The sequence below is a fragment of the Ischnura elegans genome, chromosome 9, assembly GCF_921293095.1.
Source record: "Ischnura elegans chromosome 9, ioIscEleg1.1, whole genome shotgun sequence".
NCBI classification, from domain to species: domain Eukaryota; kingdom Metazoa; phylum Arthropoda; class Insecta; order Odonata; family Coenagrionidae; genus Ischnura; species Ischnura elegans.
Genome location: NC_060254.1, coordinates 88,697,002 through 88,716,112, shown reverse-complemented (window position 1 = coordinate 88,716,112; position 19,111 = coordinate 88,697,002). Strand labels below are relative to the sequence as shown.

At 38.2% G+C, this 19,111-nt stretch overlaps 1 protein-coding gene across 1 annotated transcript; it reads right to left on the bottom strand.

Annotated features, from left to right (window-relative positions):
• Nucleotides 1-775: 775 nt before the first annotated feature.
• LOC124165460 lies at nucleotides 776-15,153 on the bottom strand. The gene is made up of 5 exons (XM_046542893.1): nucleotides 14,952-15,153; nucleotides 14,780-14,867; nucleotides 14,463-14,600; nucleotides 8,044-8,153; nucleotides 776-1,250 (listed from the first exon to the last, which is right to left on the bottom strand). The coding sequence occupies exons 1-5, from the start codon at nucleotides 15,018-15,020 to the stop codon at nucleotides 1,119-1,121; spliced, it is 537 nt and encodes a 178-aa protein (XP_046398849.1). The 5' UTR covers nucleotides 15,021-15,153; the 3' UTR covers nucleotides 776-1,118.
• Between the last annotated feature and the right edge of the window lie 3,958 nt (nucleotides 15,154-19,111).

Here is a 19,111-nt window from a genome sequence, read left to right as displayed (position 1 = left end):
ACCTATGGATACTGTTTGGAATCATAATTTTTTTAATATCACGGATATAACAACTTCAATATCTATGCAACGTTATTTTTAAAACTTGTCGAGGATGTTTTGTGATAACAACATGTTTTGGATATATCAACCTTATTTAGATATCAGATGGATATCGTCTGATGCTTGGATCGTGATGTTGCTGATTTACATTGTCCGTCCTCTACCTAAGGATAATATCAAAATATTTTCCTTCACACATGCTCTTCTCAAAACTTTCATATTACTCACCCAATTTATCATTTGATCTTCATCGTTCTTCTATAATACCACATTTCAATAGCTTATCAACTGCTGTCCATTTCTCACTACCATAAAGAACCATGCTCCAAACATAAGTCCAAATTATTTGCTTCCTGAGTTCAACACATTGGGATTAATTATTAATGTGATACCATTAATCAGCACCAGTACAAGTTTTACTATAAATGAGTTGACCCAATTTGGCCCCTCAATTAGTGAAAAACTAATATATTTAAACGAAAACCAGAAATATTAACACAGTAAAGCATAGATGTCCTACCATGAACGATGAATAGCATCAATAGTAAATGGGCTAGGCTAATCCAAGGAAATATGCATATGATGAGGGAATTACTTTGATGATGCAGCAGTAATAAGTTTTTTAATGTAAAATTCAAATTTAATTCCAATATTTCCACATTTATAGTAAGATACAACAAAAATAATAACAGCAACATCAACACTATGGAATGATCAATTTTTCATACATACATCCTGCTTCTCACTTAGGTATACATAAAAAAAGAGCTCACTCAGAACACATTCATAGCACAATACAATTCCAGATAAACTTAGGTCAGCATACTCACTGCCAACTTAACTCCAAGCCAATCACTAAGTACATAAATGAAATAGAAACTATACCAGTAATTATGCATTTCATTATGTAGTAATCTAAAAACTTATGGATTAGCACTAAAAGTGAATGTTAATGCTATCATATCTGGAATCAAAATGATATAACAAAATAAACCTAAAATTTTTAAGCACATTACAATTTATGTGACACTAGATGCTGCACAGACTCCTGGCATGCAGGAGATATATACATAAAACTAGGTTGTATGTGGTTGAATACTTGGCAAGAAAGGTGCAGAAGAAGAAATGGTCACATTCAAAGAGTCTTTTAGTTTTACAGTCATGGCAAGAAGAACATGTAAAGAAGTTGCAGCCTCTTGCAAGGTTACCTGAAAATAATAATCTGGATTAGATTCTATCACAAGGATTAAGCTTACTATAGAAGGCATTGTCATGCTACATCAGAGGGTACATATATTCAATAAATTCTAAAGTAACAATTTCCTTTTTCAAAACATGTAATTAAATTTGACATACAGAACAATTCCTCAATAAATATTATTTCTTACTCAATAACTCAAAAAGAGATGTTTCATAAAAGGAGAGCTTGAGAAACAGAGTACATATTCAGGCAAATTTGAAGGGTCATTAAGCATTTCAAAAAGAACATAGACGCCAGTCAAATGACTGTGTTATTACTGTGTCAAATGACTGTGTGGGTCGATTACAAGATGGCGCCCGAGTTGGCTAATTGTGAAGTTTGCTCCGAAAAAATTGTTGATATTCAACCAAAAATCAAGTGTGACTTCGGTTGCGAGTTGTTTTTTCACGCCAGCTGTGTTGGCTTAACAAAAAGCTTGATAACTGCTATTGCTAACAACACGCAGTTACATTTTCAGTGCAACAAGTGTTTGTTCGCAACATGTGACTCGATGAAAAACATGGAAAAAAAGCAAGAAAAAATAATGCAGATTGTTACAGATCTCCAAGCGAAATTATCAAACTGCATAGACATAATGTTGAAGCAGAATGAAGAAATCGTTGCCTTAAAGTCGGCGAGTAAGAATTCGCACGTGAGTGATAATATACAAAATCAAGCGTACTCTAAAGTGTGCGTAAAACCTCAATCAGGTGGTTCAGAAGTTATAAAAAAGGAAACTAAGATGGTTCGTTTCGATTACGGGTCTTCTTCAACACTTCTTAAGGACACCTACCGTCAAAATCCCTCGACGAAGAAATCATTTGCGCCCGACGTACAAGGTGAAGAGTTAAAACAAGCGTCAGGCAATGAAGTGGAGTTGGCGAAAGCTAGCACTAGTAATAAAAACGGAATCATGTTGGGAACCAAGAATGAAGATTTCACGCTCATCACATACAAGAGAAAGCCGAGACCGAAACCAATCATTGGAACTGCAAGCACCGACAACACCATATCCGGCATCCCAAGGAAAACACATCTCCATGTGTGGCGTTTTAAAGTAGATACCACAGTGGAAGCTGTAAGGAAATTTATTATCGATAAACTTTCAGATAAAGAGGTTGAGGTAGAAAAGCTGCAGGTAAGAGGGGACTCTTATGCCTCATTTCGCGTGTCTGCCGATTACAGGCTCAAAAATGAACTTGAAAATCCTGAATTTTGGCCAGAAAACGTACTAGTAAACAGGTTTTTTTTTCGGATAGTTCGGAACAATCCCCCATCTACCTAAATGACGAATGGTACAATACTCCAGTTTTGAATGATAATATTTCCAATCAAAAAACAGTGAAAATAGCCAATGGTATAAGTGTTGCCCACATTAATATTCAGTGCATGAGGAACAAAACTACCCAATTAGAAGTGTACCTCCATAATACCGAACCAGACTTCTTGTGTGTATCTGAACACTGGATGAGTGCTGAAGAACTAAGTGTATTTTGTATTTGTAACTATAACTTGGTGAGTCAGTTTAGCCGCTCAACACACAAAAATGGGGGTGTAGCCATATTTGCACACAACAGGCTACGAAATGAAATTAGTGCTTTTAATGTCTCCAAATTCGTGGAAGAAAAAAACTTTGAGTGTGCAGTGTGTTTTCTCACAACTGCCATAGGGACTTTGGTACTTATATCACTATATCGTTCACCTGTGGGTGATTTCCATGTTTTTATAAACAACCTTGACAAACTTTTGGAACTACTTTATGTTAACCAAAGAATTCTAGTGATAACTGGTGATTTAAATTGTGACTATTTAGTGGATTCACCACAGCGGACGGAATTACTGAACATTGTGAAATCATATGGCTTATTATGTTTAATTGAGGAACCAACTCACGTGACAAAGACTTCTAAGTCATTAATTGACTATATGGTAACAAATTATAATCATAATAAGAGTGTATCCACTGTTGTTGACCTTGGTTTATCCGACCATCACATGATCATGTCGACGTTTGATTTGAAACTTCAGAGTGTCAGACCTTGTAAAATTACCACCAAGGTGTTCTCAAAGGAGAACATAAATTTTCTAAAAAGCGTTCTAATGTTGGAAACTTGGGAAAATGTTTATATATCTCACTCATTTGAGAATAGTTTTGAGATCTTTTACGACAAATTGCTCCATCATATAGTGTGTTGCATTCCAACCGTCACCATCAACATTAAAAATAGGAAAAACAAATGTAAAAAACCATGGCTCACTGAGGAAATAATTAATTTGTCACGCATTGTAAAAGAAAAAGTACATAGATACAAAAATTCCCAGAATAATGAATTGTTCTTAGATTTTCAAAAGACAAAGAAGAAGTATACTGCTTTACTAAAATATTCAAAAAAATCTTTTAATAACAAACGCATAACTGAAGCACAAAATAAGACAAAGGAAACATGGAAAATTATCAATGCACAGCTCGGAAAAAAACGAAACCCATGCGTACCAAAATTTTTCAATGACGATGGTTCTTTAATAACTGATCCAAATATAGTATGCAATCGAATCAACGAAGCCTTTTGTAATTTAACTAAATCCCAGCTCATGAACAATAATAACAACCATTGTTTAGTAGATTACACCAGTGAAGTGCATTCCCTTTACCTTTATCCATGTGATGAAAAAGAAATGTTAATGTGCTTAGATAAATTATCTAACTCTTCAGTTCCTGGAGTTGATAATATACCTGGTCGACTAGTAGCGGATTTAAAAGAACTTATTGTGCAACCATTACTATTTTTAGTCAATGAATCGCTGAGGCTAGGGATCTTTCCAGAACCCCTAAAACTGAGCAAAGTAATACCTGTGTACAAAAACAAAGGTAATAAGGATGATATAACCAACTATAGGCCTATCTCACTTTTAACACAGCTTTCTAAAGTTTTTGAACGTATATATTACAACAGATTACTTTCTTTTGTGGAAAAATACAAAATTCTTTCTAACTCTCAGTGGGGATACCGGAAAGGACGTTCTACAGAGGATGCCCTCATCACTGCCTGGAATTTTATTTCAAATTCTTTGGATAATGGCAAACAGGTCTTGGCATTATTTTTTGATTTCTCTTGTGCATTTGATATGGTTAATCACTCCATACTCATAAACAAGTGTCACCAAAATGGAATCAGAGGAGTCGCACTGGAGTGGCTAAAATCATACCTTAGCAATAGAATGCAATGTGTTGAAATGAGACTTAGTGACACACTATGTAAATCAAACCAAAACAAGATAACGTCAGGTGTCCCTCAAGGTAGCATCTTGGGTCCTCTACTCTTCCTGATATTCATTAACGACCTGCCCTTGATTGTTAATAGCATCCATGTCAAACCAGTCCTCTTTGCAGATGACACAAACTTCCTAATTTCAGCTAATGACATCAATGAAGTGCATCACTATGGTCAGCATATATTAGATTTAGTCTGGAATTGGTGTCTTTCCAACAAATTAAAATTAAACAGTGCAAAAACTCAGTCTATGCTGTTTAACCCGAATCATTCCAAAGATTTTGGAACATTGACACTGAACAACCATACACTGAGTCTAACTAAAACTTGTAAATTCTTAGGGCTACAAATTGAAAATACTGGGAACTGGTCCTTCCATGTAAAAGACTTGTGTTCGAAATTGTCCCGAGTACTGTATAGTGTGAGGTTCCTAAAAGCATCCTTACCTCACAAGGCGATGATGTCAGTTTACCATTGCAACTTTATAAGTAGAGTGACTTATGGAATTGTATTCTGGGGATCAACTGTAACGCTATTAGATACAATTTTCAAGATGCAAAAAAAGATTATAAGATGTATAATGAGTAAGCCTTATACTTATTCTTGTAAACCCTTATTCAAAGAACTGAATTTGTTAACAGTGCCTTGTATATATACAGTAAAACTTTGATTTTACGCAGTTGGAGGGACCGAAATATGGGCACTGTGTAAAATCAAAGTGTGTAAAATCAAGAGTTGGTATTGAGGAGGAGTATAGTTCTCAGGATAACACTAGCTCATTTTTAGAAGGCTTAGTCATACCTCTTCATATAGTTCTGATTTAAGCCAGAACCGGAACCAGAAAAAGTCTCATATGTGGGGTTTTATGGTAAATGAGCATGAAATCCTTTTCAATCGCATCAGATATATGTTTCCCGGAATCAATTACTCATTTGAAGGCAAGAAAATGAAGCCTAATAATCATATTTACTCACAAGCAACACCACTGATGACGAGTTACCTTAAGAGAAACATTGTTGCATTCCTGAACAATGCTTCCCATGGTTGAACAAAATGGTTGAATTGCCAGCATTCCTGGCACTAAGATTACTTCTGTTACCCAGGAGAAATTTTCCAATGGTGATACTAAATGGCCGCAGAGAAGCTAATTTTCGAAAATATTCTCAATAAAAGCAGTTTTCAGGATGTCCGTTTAACCACCTGCAGACAAACAAATATTGGAGATTGAAGAAATGAGATATCTGAGGTTCGTCATCCAAATTAACCCCATTAACAGGGAGCAAAATTTTGCTGATACATCACAAAGGCTTTACACCCTGTGGGCCCGGGTACAAGTCCTGACAGTAGCAGAAACTTGTCAGAGATGGCCCTACCCCTACTTGACGTGGAGGGCACTTCCAGTGCACCACGCTGTCCAGTAGATAGGACGTTAAGTCCTGGTCCCTTTGGAGCCCATCATTACAACCTAGCTATAATGCCAACATAGGGTTCCTATCCCCCCAACCTTAACTTCATGGCGCTAATGACCCCAGCTGTCGATTACCACCTTCCAAATAGCATACCATAGATAATACGGAGCACACAGAACCCGGGATATTCGGAAATTCAGATTTTTCCGGTGATAAGATCACTTTTTTAAGTGAGCTATTTAAATAACCGCGCAACTGCCGTCATGTCGCCAGTGATGAATAAAAAATGATTAATAGTACGGAACAATTTTCCCTCTTTATAATTTTTACGCATTAAAAAAGCATTTCCCCATGAAATTTTAGCATTAGTAGATTGAATCTACCGGGAATAGCTTCTCTGTTGGCATTCTTCCGCGAATTCAGCGCCGGGACCTTCGACTCACAAGTCGTGTGACTCATCTCCACGTAATATTTTGCTTCCCCATATCTGATAACAACACCGGACACTTTTTTATTTCGATTTAATAGTGCTAAGCCATTCCTGAGTTTAAAGGGACTGCCATATCACTCACGTCTTGAATTTGACTTCAATAATTACATGACGATTGACGACGCGAGTTATTCTCCGACGGCATTTACTCCCGTTCCGTTAAAAATAAACGCTTGCCACCTAGCGGAGTTAAGCTAATACCTATAAAGTTCCGATCATGTTTCATTTAAACCCACTGACAATGAGATACAAGATGAGTCAGTTCTGATAAGCGCCCCGCGCAAGCAATTTTCCCTCGCCTCCATTCGTCCCGCATATGTAGGGTTAGCCCGCAGAATGAGACAACGCATGCTGCTTTTACCATCGTGTTGAATCACCATCGACTTACGTCCATACTAGAAGTACGACGGTCTTTTTTAGATCACCTTGGAAGCCAAAATTTTGGCGCGGTAGGATTTTTCACGGGTCTTTTCGCCGTTATATTTCGCTGGGGCGACGGAAAACATGGCGTTGGCAAAATTCCAGAAAACTTTCCGTTAGGGATAGATATTCCGTAGTTCATAATTCCGGATTAACGACCATCTACTGTAATTAAAATAAATATGTTACAAACAGCGTCGACCAATAAGTCGAATAATAAACGAAAGGTGATAATGTTAATATCTCCGGCGATCATCTGTCTTAATCAAAAGTAGTTACGCATACACGGCGATATGTTTTAGGTTTCGATATCCGTCTACGGCAAATTTGAACCAAGAGCGATATTCGCGTTCGTAAAGGAGCCTGAAATATTACTGAGAGGGCGCAGGAGGAAGCAATAATTAGATTCGCGATGTTTTTAGTTTCGCGCTCAACAGCGTGACGTCATTTCAAACGTTCCTGTATTCTTTTTTGCAACTCATTGAGACGAATAAATAACCTAACTTCATATTGCTCCAGTCGGGATTTTCAAAACAAGTCGAAAAACAACTGCGTAAAATCAAGATTAGCGGCCTCTTTGGGGCTGGGGTTATGCTGCGCAAAATCAAAAAACTGCGCAAAATCAAGAAAAGATGTAAAATCGAAGTTTCACCATTGCAATTCCCTATGCTTTCCGGCCGGACTTGAGTGTCACTGCGTAAAAACGAGACTTGGTGTAAAATCAAAGTGCGTAAAATCGAAGTTTTACTATACCAACTATGTTTACTGATAAAAGAGAATATTAATGATTTACCAATTAATAATGATGTACATGAGCACCTAACTAGGTCTCATCGCCACATCCATGTTACCCTCCATAAAAAACGTATAGCAGCAAAAAGTCCCATTGCAATGAGATCAAAAATATTTAACTTCCTTCCCAAAAGTATTAATTTGATTAATTCTAATAGGGAATTTAAATCTTCTTTAAAGAAATTTTTAATTAATAAGTGCTACTACAGTGTAAATGAATTTTTAAATGACAAATGAACTCTGACCATTTTTACATTTTTAAGTGTTATGTTGATTACTTTGACGTGTCTTATATCTATGTTGTATTCATAAGATCCTTGGACAAATAAAAAATTTATTATTATTTATTATTACAATTTCATTACTTGTTATTTTTACCTGTGACTTCAAAAGTCCTTGATTGATGGCATTCAGATCTTTGGTAGCATTATGAATAGTGTGGTTGGTCAAGTCTGATATATTACGATGCAAAGACATGTTCCTTTCACCTGAAACGTTGACAACATATGAGTAAATTGAGTAGTCTCATGGAGACCCATAGTAGCTATACAAACAACAAAAATGTGGGGGAGGACTTGCAAGACACATTATTCATGTAGACAGAGACCTGATGTACGAGAACATGGATCCATAAACATATTGTACACATAGCATTTTAATTTGTTACACCTCATTGCCTCTGCAGCAGTAATCATGGGAAACACCCAAGAACTGAAAGCAATAGCATACCACATGCAACATTTTCTCACCAAGGATAAAATGTTCCCTCCATGACCATTGATGCATCAGTAGTCTGGCGCTTATTTTTTCAAAATGATCCGATTTAAAAATTCGTGGCCTCAAAATGTGCCAAATGATAAGAAAAATTTTTTAAAGAAGTTTCAGGTTCATGCGATATCAGATGCCTGAGGTACCTGGAAGGCCTTCATACAGTTATTTTGAATGTTGATTGTTTGGACCTGGATATCCACTCTGCCAGCATGTAAGAGAAAGGAAGGTACCAAGGGGAGTTGGAGAACCAAGAAACGTGTGGTGCGCCTGGCGGCAAGGAGACGGGGAGCATGCGGCGGGCACTTTAGAGGCAGCATTTCCGCCTGAAGCAATCAAGATAATACTAAACGGTTGAAATGTTTCGAGCATAGGGCTTTAAAGTATCATGTTTACCTAACAAAATGTTTTATCTGGGTCAAAAAACTCAACATTCAAAATAACTGCATTAAGGCCCTATATGCGCCTAGGGCACAGCTATCTGACATCGCATGAACCTGAAACTCATTTATAATTTTTTTCTTACCATTTCGCACATTTTGAGGCCACAATTTTTAAATCGGATAATTTTGAAAAAATACGTGCCGGTCTAATGCATAAGCCTGCCCTAAAAGACAATCTTGGATGCATTGATGCATCCCTTGACAGGGGCGCAGCTAGGAATTAAGGCTGGGGGGTGTTTAGGTGCAACTAATACCGGAGTGTGTGGGAGTGCAGTATACCCACCAGAATAAGCGGTAGGTGCGAGATTAATAAATTGCGTAATTTTAAAGATAAATGGTTCAAAATGGTGAGTTTTACGGCTTTCTGAGGGATATTTTATTCATCCTTACACTATCTTATTAGTAATATCAATCCTATTAAGTAAAATGGATTAAACTTAAAAATTTCTCTGAGCCCTGGGGGGGGGGGGGGTTTTATCCCCCCCACAGGGCGCCACTGTCTCTTGAGTATTGTTTATGATTTCGTAGACTTCCTTAACATGCACACTGAGGATCTTTTGATGGGATTTGATATAATGGAGCTTTCAAATGCCCCCACAACTGAAAGTCCAGTGAGCTTAGTTCTAGTGAGCATTGAGGGCAAGCAATTGGTCTACTTCTACTTATCCATCTGTTACTGAATCTATTATTGAGGGGCTGACAGAAATTACATAGTAATGAGATGCTTCATCATGCATGAAGTACAGTGGAACCTCGTTAAAGCGAGTACGGGCTATAGCGACACCCCCGCTATTACGAGAGATAGCCGATGCACCCTGAATTGACCCTATAATAAGCGTGTTAAAAAAATTCGTTTTTACGAGACCCTTTTGGTGTTGGCTCTCGCCATAGCGAGGGTTTCACCGCCGGAAGACTTTCATCAAGACTCCTTAACCTCTGTAATTGCTAGCGATCTGTTAGAAATGAAGTTGATGGAGTGCTCAATCTCAAATTTATGTGGTAAAATGTCGTTCGATAAATAAGTAGTTAATTTTGGTGAAAATATTGTGGAATTAGCATTCGCGAATGCTTCATCTTCTTTTGTTCCTCGGGCGGCAGAAAGCAGTCGGCAGCATACCCGCACGTTCGTGAGTTGCGTGAATAGAAAGCATTTGATGGCAGGCAGTCACCATGGCCAAAAAAACGCCAAACACGTCTAAGCGAGAAAATAAAAATAAAGGAGTAATATGAGAGTGTCGAAATTAATTGATCTTCCTATTCGCTCTGAAAATTAAAAAAAAAAAAACAAAAGCGCCCAAGGAATGCAGACGATGAAGAGTTATAAGGAGATTTGTTCGGGTGGTTTTGCCCATTCAAATCTGCGGGAACTTCTGAGAAAGAGGCTACGCCCAAGCCTAAAGCGGATTATTTCAAGGATAGATTGCGAATCGAGAATTTTAAGAGTGCGGAAGGTTGATTATACTAATGCGAAGCACCAAAGCCTTATCTCCCCTCATAATTGCTGGTGATGCCTGCGGTGTAAACCCGAAGTCGAGGAAGAAAGGACTCCGATCATCAGTATCTTTAGAAGTATTCCCCGCGTCATATAACATAGACGAAACAGAACTTTTTTTACATACAACTCCCCGAAAAAACCCTTGCAGTATGAGGTATTTCTTGCAATGATGCCTCTAAAGGTAGGTAGTGCGCCTTAGCGATGATGTAGGATCTACGAAGCAATGATACTCAGCGTGAATTGTCCGGATGGACGTATTTATTCTCCGTTGCGGATTTACAAGGGTGAACTATTCGCGTCAGTGGTCGGAGTCGTACTGGCGCTCTCTTTTGTCACGTGGGTAGCCGAGCATCCCCTGGTGGCCGCTGGAAGAACTCACAGAACAACTAACTCTCGTTTGCAGTGCCGTGGTAAACTCGGTGTGTTATTTAAAATACGTCGCGTGCGTAACACTCAAAAAGAAACTTTTTTTCAACAACGGCAATTTTAATCACATCATTTTTCAAGCTTAGCAAACTTTTTACCGTAGATGATGAAGATATTACATTATCTGATAGAAAAAAGTCTTCCAAGGCGGCAGCGTTATACAACCTTCCACCGTTTTCGCCTGTAGAAACAAATGTAATGCGTTATTTCACTTCACTGCCGCTTAACGTACAGAAACAATAAACATACACCAATGGAAACATTTGAGGCATTAAATAACCGCGATACTGTTTCATCAGTTAATTTTTGAATTTTCAGTGGAAAATACCAAAATAATAGAATGATCACGTAAATGAACTAATTAAGTGCATAGAAAAATGGCTTCGTCGGTTGTGAATTGGCATAATGATTGACGAAACAATGCTTTCCATGATTTTTATTCAGTGCGGCGCTTATAAATTGTTTGAATAGTTAGTCGTTGTTTGAGTAAGGAAATTTAGTGATGCAAAAAAAACATCGCCTTTCGTCTGGATTTATGCTTACGTTTATCGGATAGATGTTTATCTGTCGCCAAACCATTCCTGTTCCTGTATATCTGTTCGCAACAGGTATATTGGCTATTATTTGCTACACCTCCGGTAAAGCGACAATTCGCTATAGCGAGTGTTTATTAGTGCACCTTGGGGTGTCGTTATATCGAGGTTGCACTGTACATGTTTTGTCTAACTACAGAAGGCACATCTTCAAACACAACAGGTACAACACTCTTACCAAAACTAGGGCAAATGTAACCAATGAGCCTGGGTAGAATACATGGGTGGCTGCGTTGAAGATAACGAGGCATAATGCGGAAACAAAGCATTTTGTGCATCATGTTCATATTAGATTGTCAATGTCTACATCTCAGGAATGTGGCCGATAATTTGTTCCACAAGCTTTTTACACCCTGTACACCCAAAAACAGAAAATCTAGCAGCATAAAGCAGATATAACCATCTAGAAAATGTTGCCATTGTCTGCAGAAAGAAGATTTACCCACATATTCAAAGCAGAATGTATTTTATCAGCTTGCAACATAACATGCTAAGATGAAATTCTTTAAGTGAGTATTTTGGTAATAATATATGATAAAATATTTTTCCGCAACTTTTATTATCATTATGCAAAGTAAAGCATCACAAAATTAAGTGTGAGGAATAATTTAACCTTCAGGACAGCACATTAAAGGTACAATATGGAAGCAGTAGTAAGGACGTAAGGAAGAATTGCATTCCCAAAGGAGGCATTTATGAATAGGAAAAAGAAAATGAGAGGATAGTGATGTAGGAGCCCCGTCAGCACCCAAAGCTATTTTTTTAAATCTTTGATTTTTATAAAATATGATACATTTAAGTCCAACACAATGAACACAATTATAACTGACTGAATAATAGAGGAAACCTTCTACTGAGTATGTGCACTGAAACGTATGCTAAAATTCACATATTATGTACAGTGAAACCTCGATATAACGACACCCCACGGTGCACTAATAAACACTCGCTAAAGCGAATTGTCGCTTTACCGGAGGTGGAGCAAATAATAGCCAATATACCTGTTGCGAACAGATATACAGGAACAGGAGTGGTGCGGCGACAGATAAACATCTATCCGATAAACGTAAGCATAAATCCAGACGAAAGGCGATGTTTTTTTGCATCACTAAATTTCCTTACTCAAATAACGACCAACTATTCAAACAATTTATAAGCACCGCACTGAATAAAAATCATGCAAAGCATTGTTTCGTCATCATTATATTTATAGAACGACAGTTTACCACATAAATTTGAGACTGAGCACTCCATTAACTTCATTTCTAACAGATCGCTAGCAATTACAGAGGTTAAGGAGTCTTGATGAAAGTCTTCCGGCGGTGAAACCCTCGCTATGGCGAGAGCCAACACCGAAAGGGTCTCGTAAAAACGAATTTTCTAACACGCTTATAATAGGGTCCATTGACGGTGCATCGGCTATCTCTCGTAATAGCGGGGGTGTCGCTATAGCCCGCACTCGCTTTAACGAGGTTCCACTGTATATGCATTGCAGGAGTATTGGCTTGGCACTGCACTGGGTGCCGTATGGCACCTGTAGGCGTTCACTGGTTAAGAAAAGGCTAGAAAAAAATATGATCTGGAGTGTACCACTATAAAGTTCAGAAATGAGGACACTTAGGAAGGAGGACGAGAAAAGATGGGTAGAGTATAAGGTGTGGAGGAAAATGGAGTGGGTGAATAGAATGGAAAGGGAGAGAAATGATGCAGAGCTTGATGACGTTGGTGAGGAGAGAACATTTCTAGAAGAGATAAGGAAGAGACATGGGGTTTGGATGGAGCAAGTATGTGCTTGACAAGGTTGGGATGTTTAAACCTGTGTTTGAGGGAAGGATCTGAGGCAAGGTAGGAATGACCATGAAGCGAAGGATGTATATGAATAGAAGAAAGGGATCACACCCTATTGAAAATTAAATAGAGAAGTTTAATGCTGGACAGAAAAGTGTGACATCCAGTATGCTTAACATAAACCATTCTTGACTCACCATTAATTAAAGCATTGTCACGACATCACTTTTTACTCAAATTTGGAGCCCCACAACATCGAAAAAAACCATTTTCAGTATCTCTATTTTTCCATTCTCACAGGTTAAGTACAAAATTTACCAATCAATATTTGGTTACATAACTGTAAGTTTAGGATTATTAATGTGAATTATTTTGCAATGTTTACACTTTCATTAAATATTTGAAAATGTTTATTGAACTTAAAAGTAGTATAAATTCAGTGTACAGTACATATGAAAAATAAAACTTGAAACATGGAAACAGTAAGGGCTGGTTTTCCATGCCTAAGAAAGTTTTTTTTTATGACAAAAATCAGTTAATGATTTCTTCCATTCCAGGTCACCTGCTTAACTTAACGTCATTCTGAAATACTTCATTTTGACTGTCCAATATTTGAGGTGAAGGCTTTGACAGTAACATGTCCCAGTTAATACTAAACAGGCATTATAAAACCGGCCCCAAATGAAAACATTTGAGTAAGAAATGGAAGTGTAAGCCTTAAGGCCTGTTTACATGACACCTTCACACATACATTAATGAGTGAATGCATCAACGATTTTAGTGGACTGGAACGAAACATATATGAATGTATGAACCAAACATGAACAGGTTATATCTTCTATTCATGCATTTGCATACGTTGGGTGGTTACACAGTGCATTTTTGCATTCATATGTTTAAACATCAACTCGTACGGTTAATGTACTGTGTAAACAGGCCTGCACCATTGGAAAAAACTTCCCCATAGATTAAAAATCCCATAATCTGGGCCCATAAGATTGACCATATGATTAGACAGCACTTTTAAGAAAACTTAGATGGGGAGTGGGCAGTTGCTCCCTCACCACTGCAGCAATTGCGTGGGAAACATATAGATGGAAAAAAATGAAGGAAAAGTTCCCAGAGGAAAGGTAAGAGATAACAACATGAGGAGTTCAATAAGGTGACATTTGAAAGTTAAGTACTACCACCACTTACTAAGCATAACTAAATCACCATAAAAATGTTCATAAATCAAAAGTTTTACTATCACTTTGACATAATAGTACATAAATTCCAGCTTACGTAATTTTTTATGTAATAGGGTACTATATTTCGGTCCTTCACTGCTTTTGCTCCTCCAGCCAGATGTTTGTTTCGACCCATGCGATGTCGTTGACGATACGGACGTAACGCTAGCACAACTACTTACACTTCCAGCATCTGGTTTGGACATTAGGAAATAATTATTAATACTCATATGCCATTCCAATGTACATCGATTATGATTATGTAGTCATTCTTCTTTCCTTAAATACTAAACAGTTATATTTTTTAATGGAAATTTCATTCTCTGACTTAAAATTACTTCAGTTTGTCAAGAAAATTTGTGGTTCACCAACCCTCATTCTCCTCGTCCGATTCAGGAGCTTCCCCTGCAACCACTATGCCCTGTGGTGTTGACGCTGTGCTCGATTTAGAATTTGGGACCTACAGACATTCAAAAGAAGTGACATTACTAAATATTACAACAAAAGCTGCTGAATATAATACCAAAAAGTATAGATTACACACAATCTTCACGTCGTCTTCACAGTCAGACTCGGGAGCCTCTCCGGCAACAACATGAGGTTTGCCGTCCATTTCAAGTGTTGTAAGTTTTATATAGCTGTAGCACAGTTCTGAAAAATAACCATTCCGTTAAGCACTCATTTCGTAACTGCGTAAAGTTGATTAGAGCCTAATCTACGAATTTGAGGAACAGCTCCAGAGATGAACAACCCACAATAACAAATCCAGCTGAAACAATTACGCATCGCTATGCGATTTCTCTGCATGTAAATGTTCAAAGTTGTTGGCGCGTTTCATTCTGGGCTTCCTTTTTGTTTTAAGGTATTTTTGCATTATATAGAGTATTGGGCCATCATGATAGAAATTTTGTAATTTCATATTAAAAGTTGATTCTTGTGCTGATGTTGTATACTTAGCTTAGGGGTAGGCCCAGAAAATGGTATACAGAATCCAAGCGTCATGTGTCTTTGGGATATCGTCGATGTGCAGGCGAATATGTCTGGAAGTAGCGATGAAGGTACCAAGGAGGATGATGCAATTAAATGATTGGTGAGAATTTTAACCTCTATTCAATTATTGAGTGACTAGATGTTAGAACTTCTAGCATAAATTTTACATGTGTATGGCATGTGCCATTAGCTGAAGCGAGTAGACTCTGTTGATGTGTTAAGATTACTAACTTTAGTTTAAATTCATAACTTCTTCATACTTTATTTGAATGACGGACGACCAAGGGCGGATCTAGGATTTCTTTCTAGGGGGCGGGGGCAAGCAAGGCCGTATCCAAGATTTTGTTCTGGGGGGGGGGGGCACAAGAATACCCCATAATATAAAACGAACACAATGATAACGAGACCGTATTAAAAATATTGCATATTTTATAAGGGTCTGGGGGGGCACGTGCCCCCCTAGATCCGCCTATGCGGACGACGACCATGGCATTTAACGACTACGCAGCTGCCCCCTCCTGCCCATCGCTGGGTATGCCCATGCATGTAACTTTCAATGATCACTAGATTGTGGTCTCTGTTGACTTCCATTCCACAGCAATTCTTTAATGCTTCACTTGGTTCTTACATTAAACATATAATACATTGAAAATTTTCCCTTTCTTTCCATTTAGTAACTTAGTGTTTAATAGGCAGTTTTAATGGGTGATTATTGAGACATGTTTCCCTGAGCTCTGTGCCTCATGCATGCATTGGTAATCTCAGATGATGTAAAACTCATATCTACTCATATAGAAACTAGGTCCCTGTGACGTCATGTGGAGTGGCATCGCACGGGCGCCAATCTTGCCTTTTTCAAATGAGGATAAAATTGACCCTTGCCATTCGTCTAAACTGGGATTTCTAAAATCAAATAATTTGTACATTAGGAATACACTAATGGTGGGTAAGGAATCTCAATCAATGCCTTTCGTTTTCTTTGATGAAGGAAACTACCCTATTGGCTCAATAACAAATTTTCTTTTAAAATTGTTGGTTTGAGGCATAACTTTGTGCAAGCGATTCATTTTGAAAAATGAAATAGAAGAAACTTTGTGCTTTCACATGAAATATTTATTCACACATTTACACGACCGTGGCTTCAAAGTAAGGCATCATCAGGTGAACTCTACAGAGACCCATCATGTTGAACCTAAAGGACCAAGATTAGATGCTTCAGAAAGGATGGAAATTTTGCAGCATGTACGTTCCAGTGACAACATTGTTATAACGACTTCTTGTGTGACTCCCACGACCCTCTTTTTAACCTCCCACTCCTAAATTCCTGGTCTACAGTTGGGCCGCCGAGAATTGTCTGTTGACAGCTAGAAGGGGTTGGGGGCAAGGTTACCAGGTAAGGAAGGGAAACGCCCACATCACATGTAAACAAAAGGGTTCCATGAAAAAAGGAGCCAGAAGGGACGACGAGCGTGAAGAATTCAAAGGAAAAATCCTTTGTCTTGGCGATTCGCAGAAAGGGCTTGTTTTGGTGGTTCAGGCTTGTTTCAGTGCTTCATATGCATGTGACAACGTTGTATGACTAGGCAAGGGTGTGAGGTGCGTTTGGGGGAAAGCGATTGGTTGCAAACCATGTTGGTGCAGGGTTCTCCGCCCCTCCTTTCAAAGTGTCATCGGACAACTCTCGCCGGCTGGACTGTAATGACATGATGAGCCTTTTGGCCTCTCTCTCTCACCTGAAGCCCCCTCTCCACCTGCCGTATGCTCCCTGAGGGAGCCTCTTCCCCCTTCTACTTCTTTCTACCTTGTGACCAAGTTCTTTCCCTCTCCCTCATCTCTGTTGACCAATCCGTTCAGCCTAGTTACCTTCCTCCCTCCCCCTCCAACCCTGGTATAAATTGATGTGATGGGTCTCTGTAGAGTTTACTCGATGATGACGTCTAACGTTGACGCCATGGTCGTGTAAATATGTGAATAAATATTTCATGTCAAAGTACAAAGTTTTCTCTTTTTCATTTCTTAAAATTTTATTTTATTGCCAAATGCGGTGGGGTATTGAATAATAAAGAGACCCACATATTTATAATTTCCAATCCAGCACCTATATAGTTCACAGTCCACCATTTGACTTTTTGTGAGGACATGGAAGTGGTCTTAGTGGGACTGACCTAATACCTTAATTCAGGATTTCCCTTTTAAAGGCGGTGAACATGTGACTTAATAGGATTATTAACCTGGGATGGAACTTGGAGTCAGTCTTGTCTGCTTATTATGTTGTGGCTGGATTAGGGAAGTCCTGTTTTCACTGGCATTGCTGATCTAATTTGTTCCTAGCGGTGATGGTGATTATTTTCTTTTTAGCTATGTCACTGGCCCTTGTACACTCTTAAGTCCTCAAGGTAGCTCATTTCCATGCAGTGTAGTTTCCAGCTCAGATTATGATGCCCTAGGTACTACATGAAGCTGGACATCACCTCTCTTTTGTGGAACCAGTCATGCTCCTTTTGAACCCAAATCTTTCCTCCTTTTCCGCTGTGTAGTTTGCTGATGGTGATGATACTGAGACACCAATTTTAATGCAAATGTACTTTTGATCGAGCATTGCATCATCATCATCATCATCGTCGACAATCCTAAGATTGGTTTGATGCAGCCCTCCATTCCTCTCTCCTATCCACTAGCCTTTTCATAGTGACGCATTTCTTTTCTTTTACATCCTTTATAACCTGTCCTATGTAACTCATTCGAGGCCGTCCCTTGCCCTTCTTCCCTTCCACCTATCCAGTGGCGAGGCTAGCCTCGCTAGTCTATGGGGTCCGGATCTCCCTGAAATATAAAAGCACAATTATTTTCCTTCTTAAAGGAAACAATATTGAACTAAATCATGAATTTACAAAATATTTTTTAACAAATGAAGTTTTTTCGATTATGAAAATCATTAAAATAAGTTTACAACCCATGACTTAGTACCCTGCTTTTCAAAAATTTTCCCCCCTGGTTTTGGACCCCCCCCCAAATGAAATTCCTGGCTACGCCACTGCACCTATCGTTCTACAATTGTTTTCGTCAGGCCATCATGTCTCATAATGTGGCCAACTAAGTTGTCCCATCTTCTCCTTATGGTATTTAGAAGACTTCTCTTTTCTCCAACTCTTCATATTACTTCCTCATTACTTACATGGTCAATCCATTTTATCTTCATCATTCTTTGCAGCATTGTGTAGCATCCTTAAATGTATTCTTCAACCGCATGTGCTTGAAACTTGGATAATCACCTAAGTGTGTTAGGAGGAAGTATCAGGTTATCTCCTCTTATCTAGTAAGACTTATCAAGACAATTTTGCTATCATGGATTCTAAGATATCTGCAAGAAGAAATACCTTCCTCTAGTTATTTACTTCCCCTTCAGAAATGGTGCTCCTGGCATCAATGTTTGAGAGGTCATTGAGTTGAGTCAATTTATTGATGAAAAGTGGCCATGTCATGAATATATTGAGGTTTATAATGTTAATATTCATTATTATTTATGCTTGTTAACAATATAGTTATGACCAAAAATATTCCTGAAAATTCAATTCTTTTAAGTTTTGCATTTAAAATTCAATAAAAAATCTATGAAAATAGTTACTATTTATTACCTATTTACTAAGTCAGGGGTGCAGTGAAGAATTAAGGCTAGGGGGGTTTTTTGGCACAAATAATACTTAGGGGCGTGGG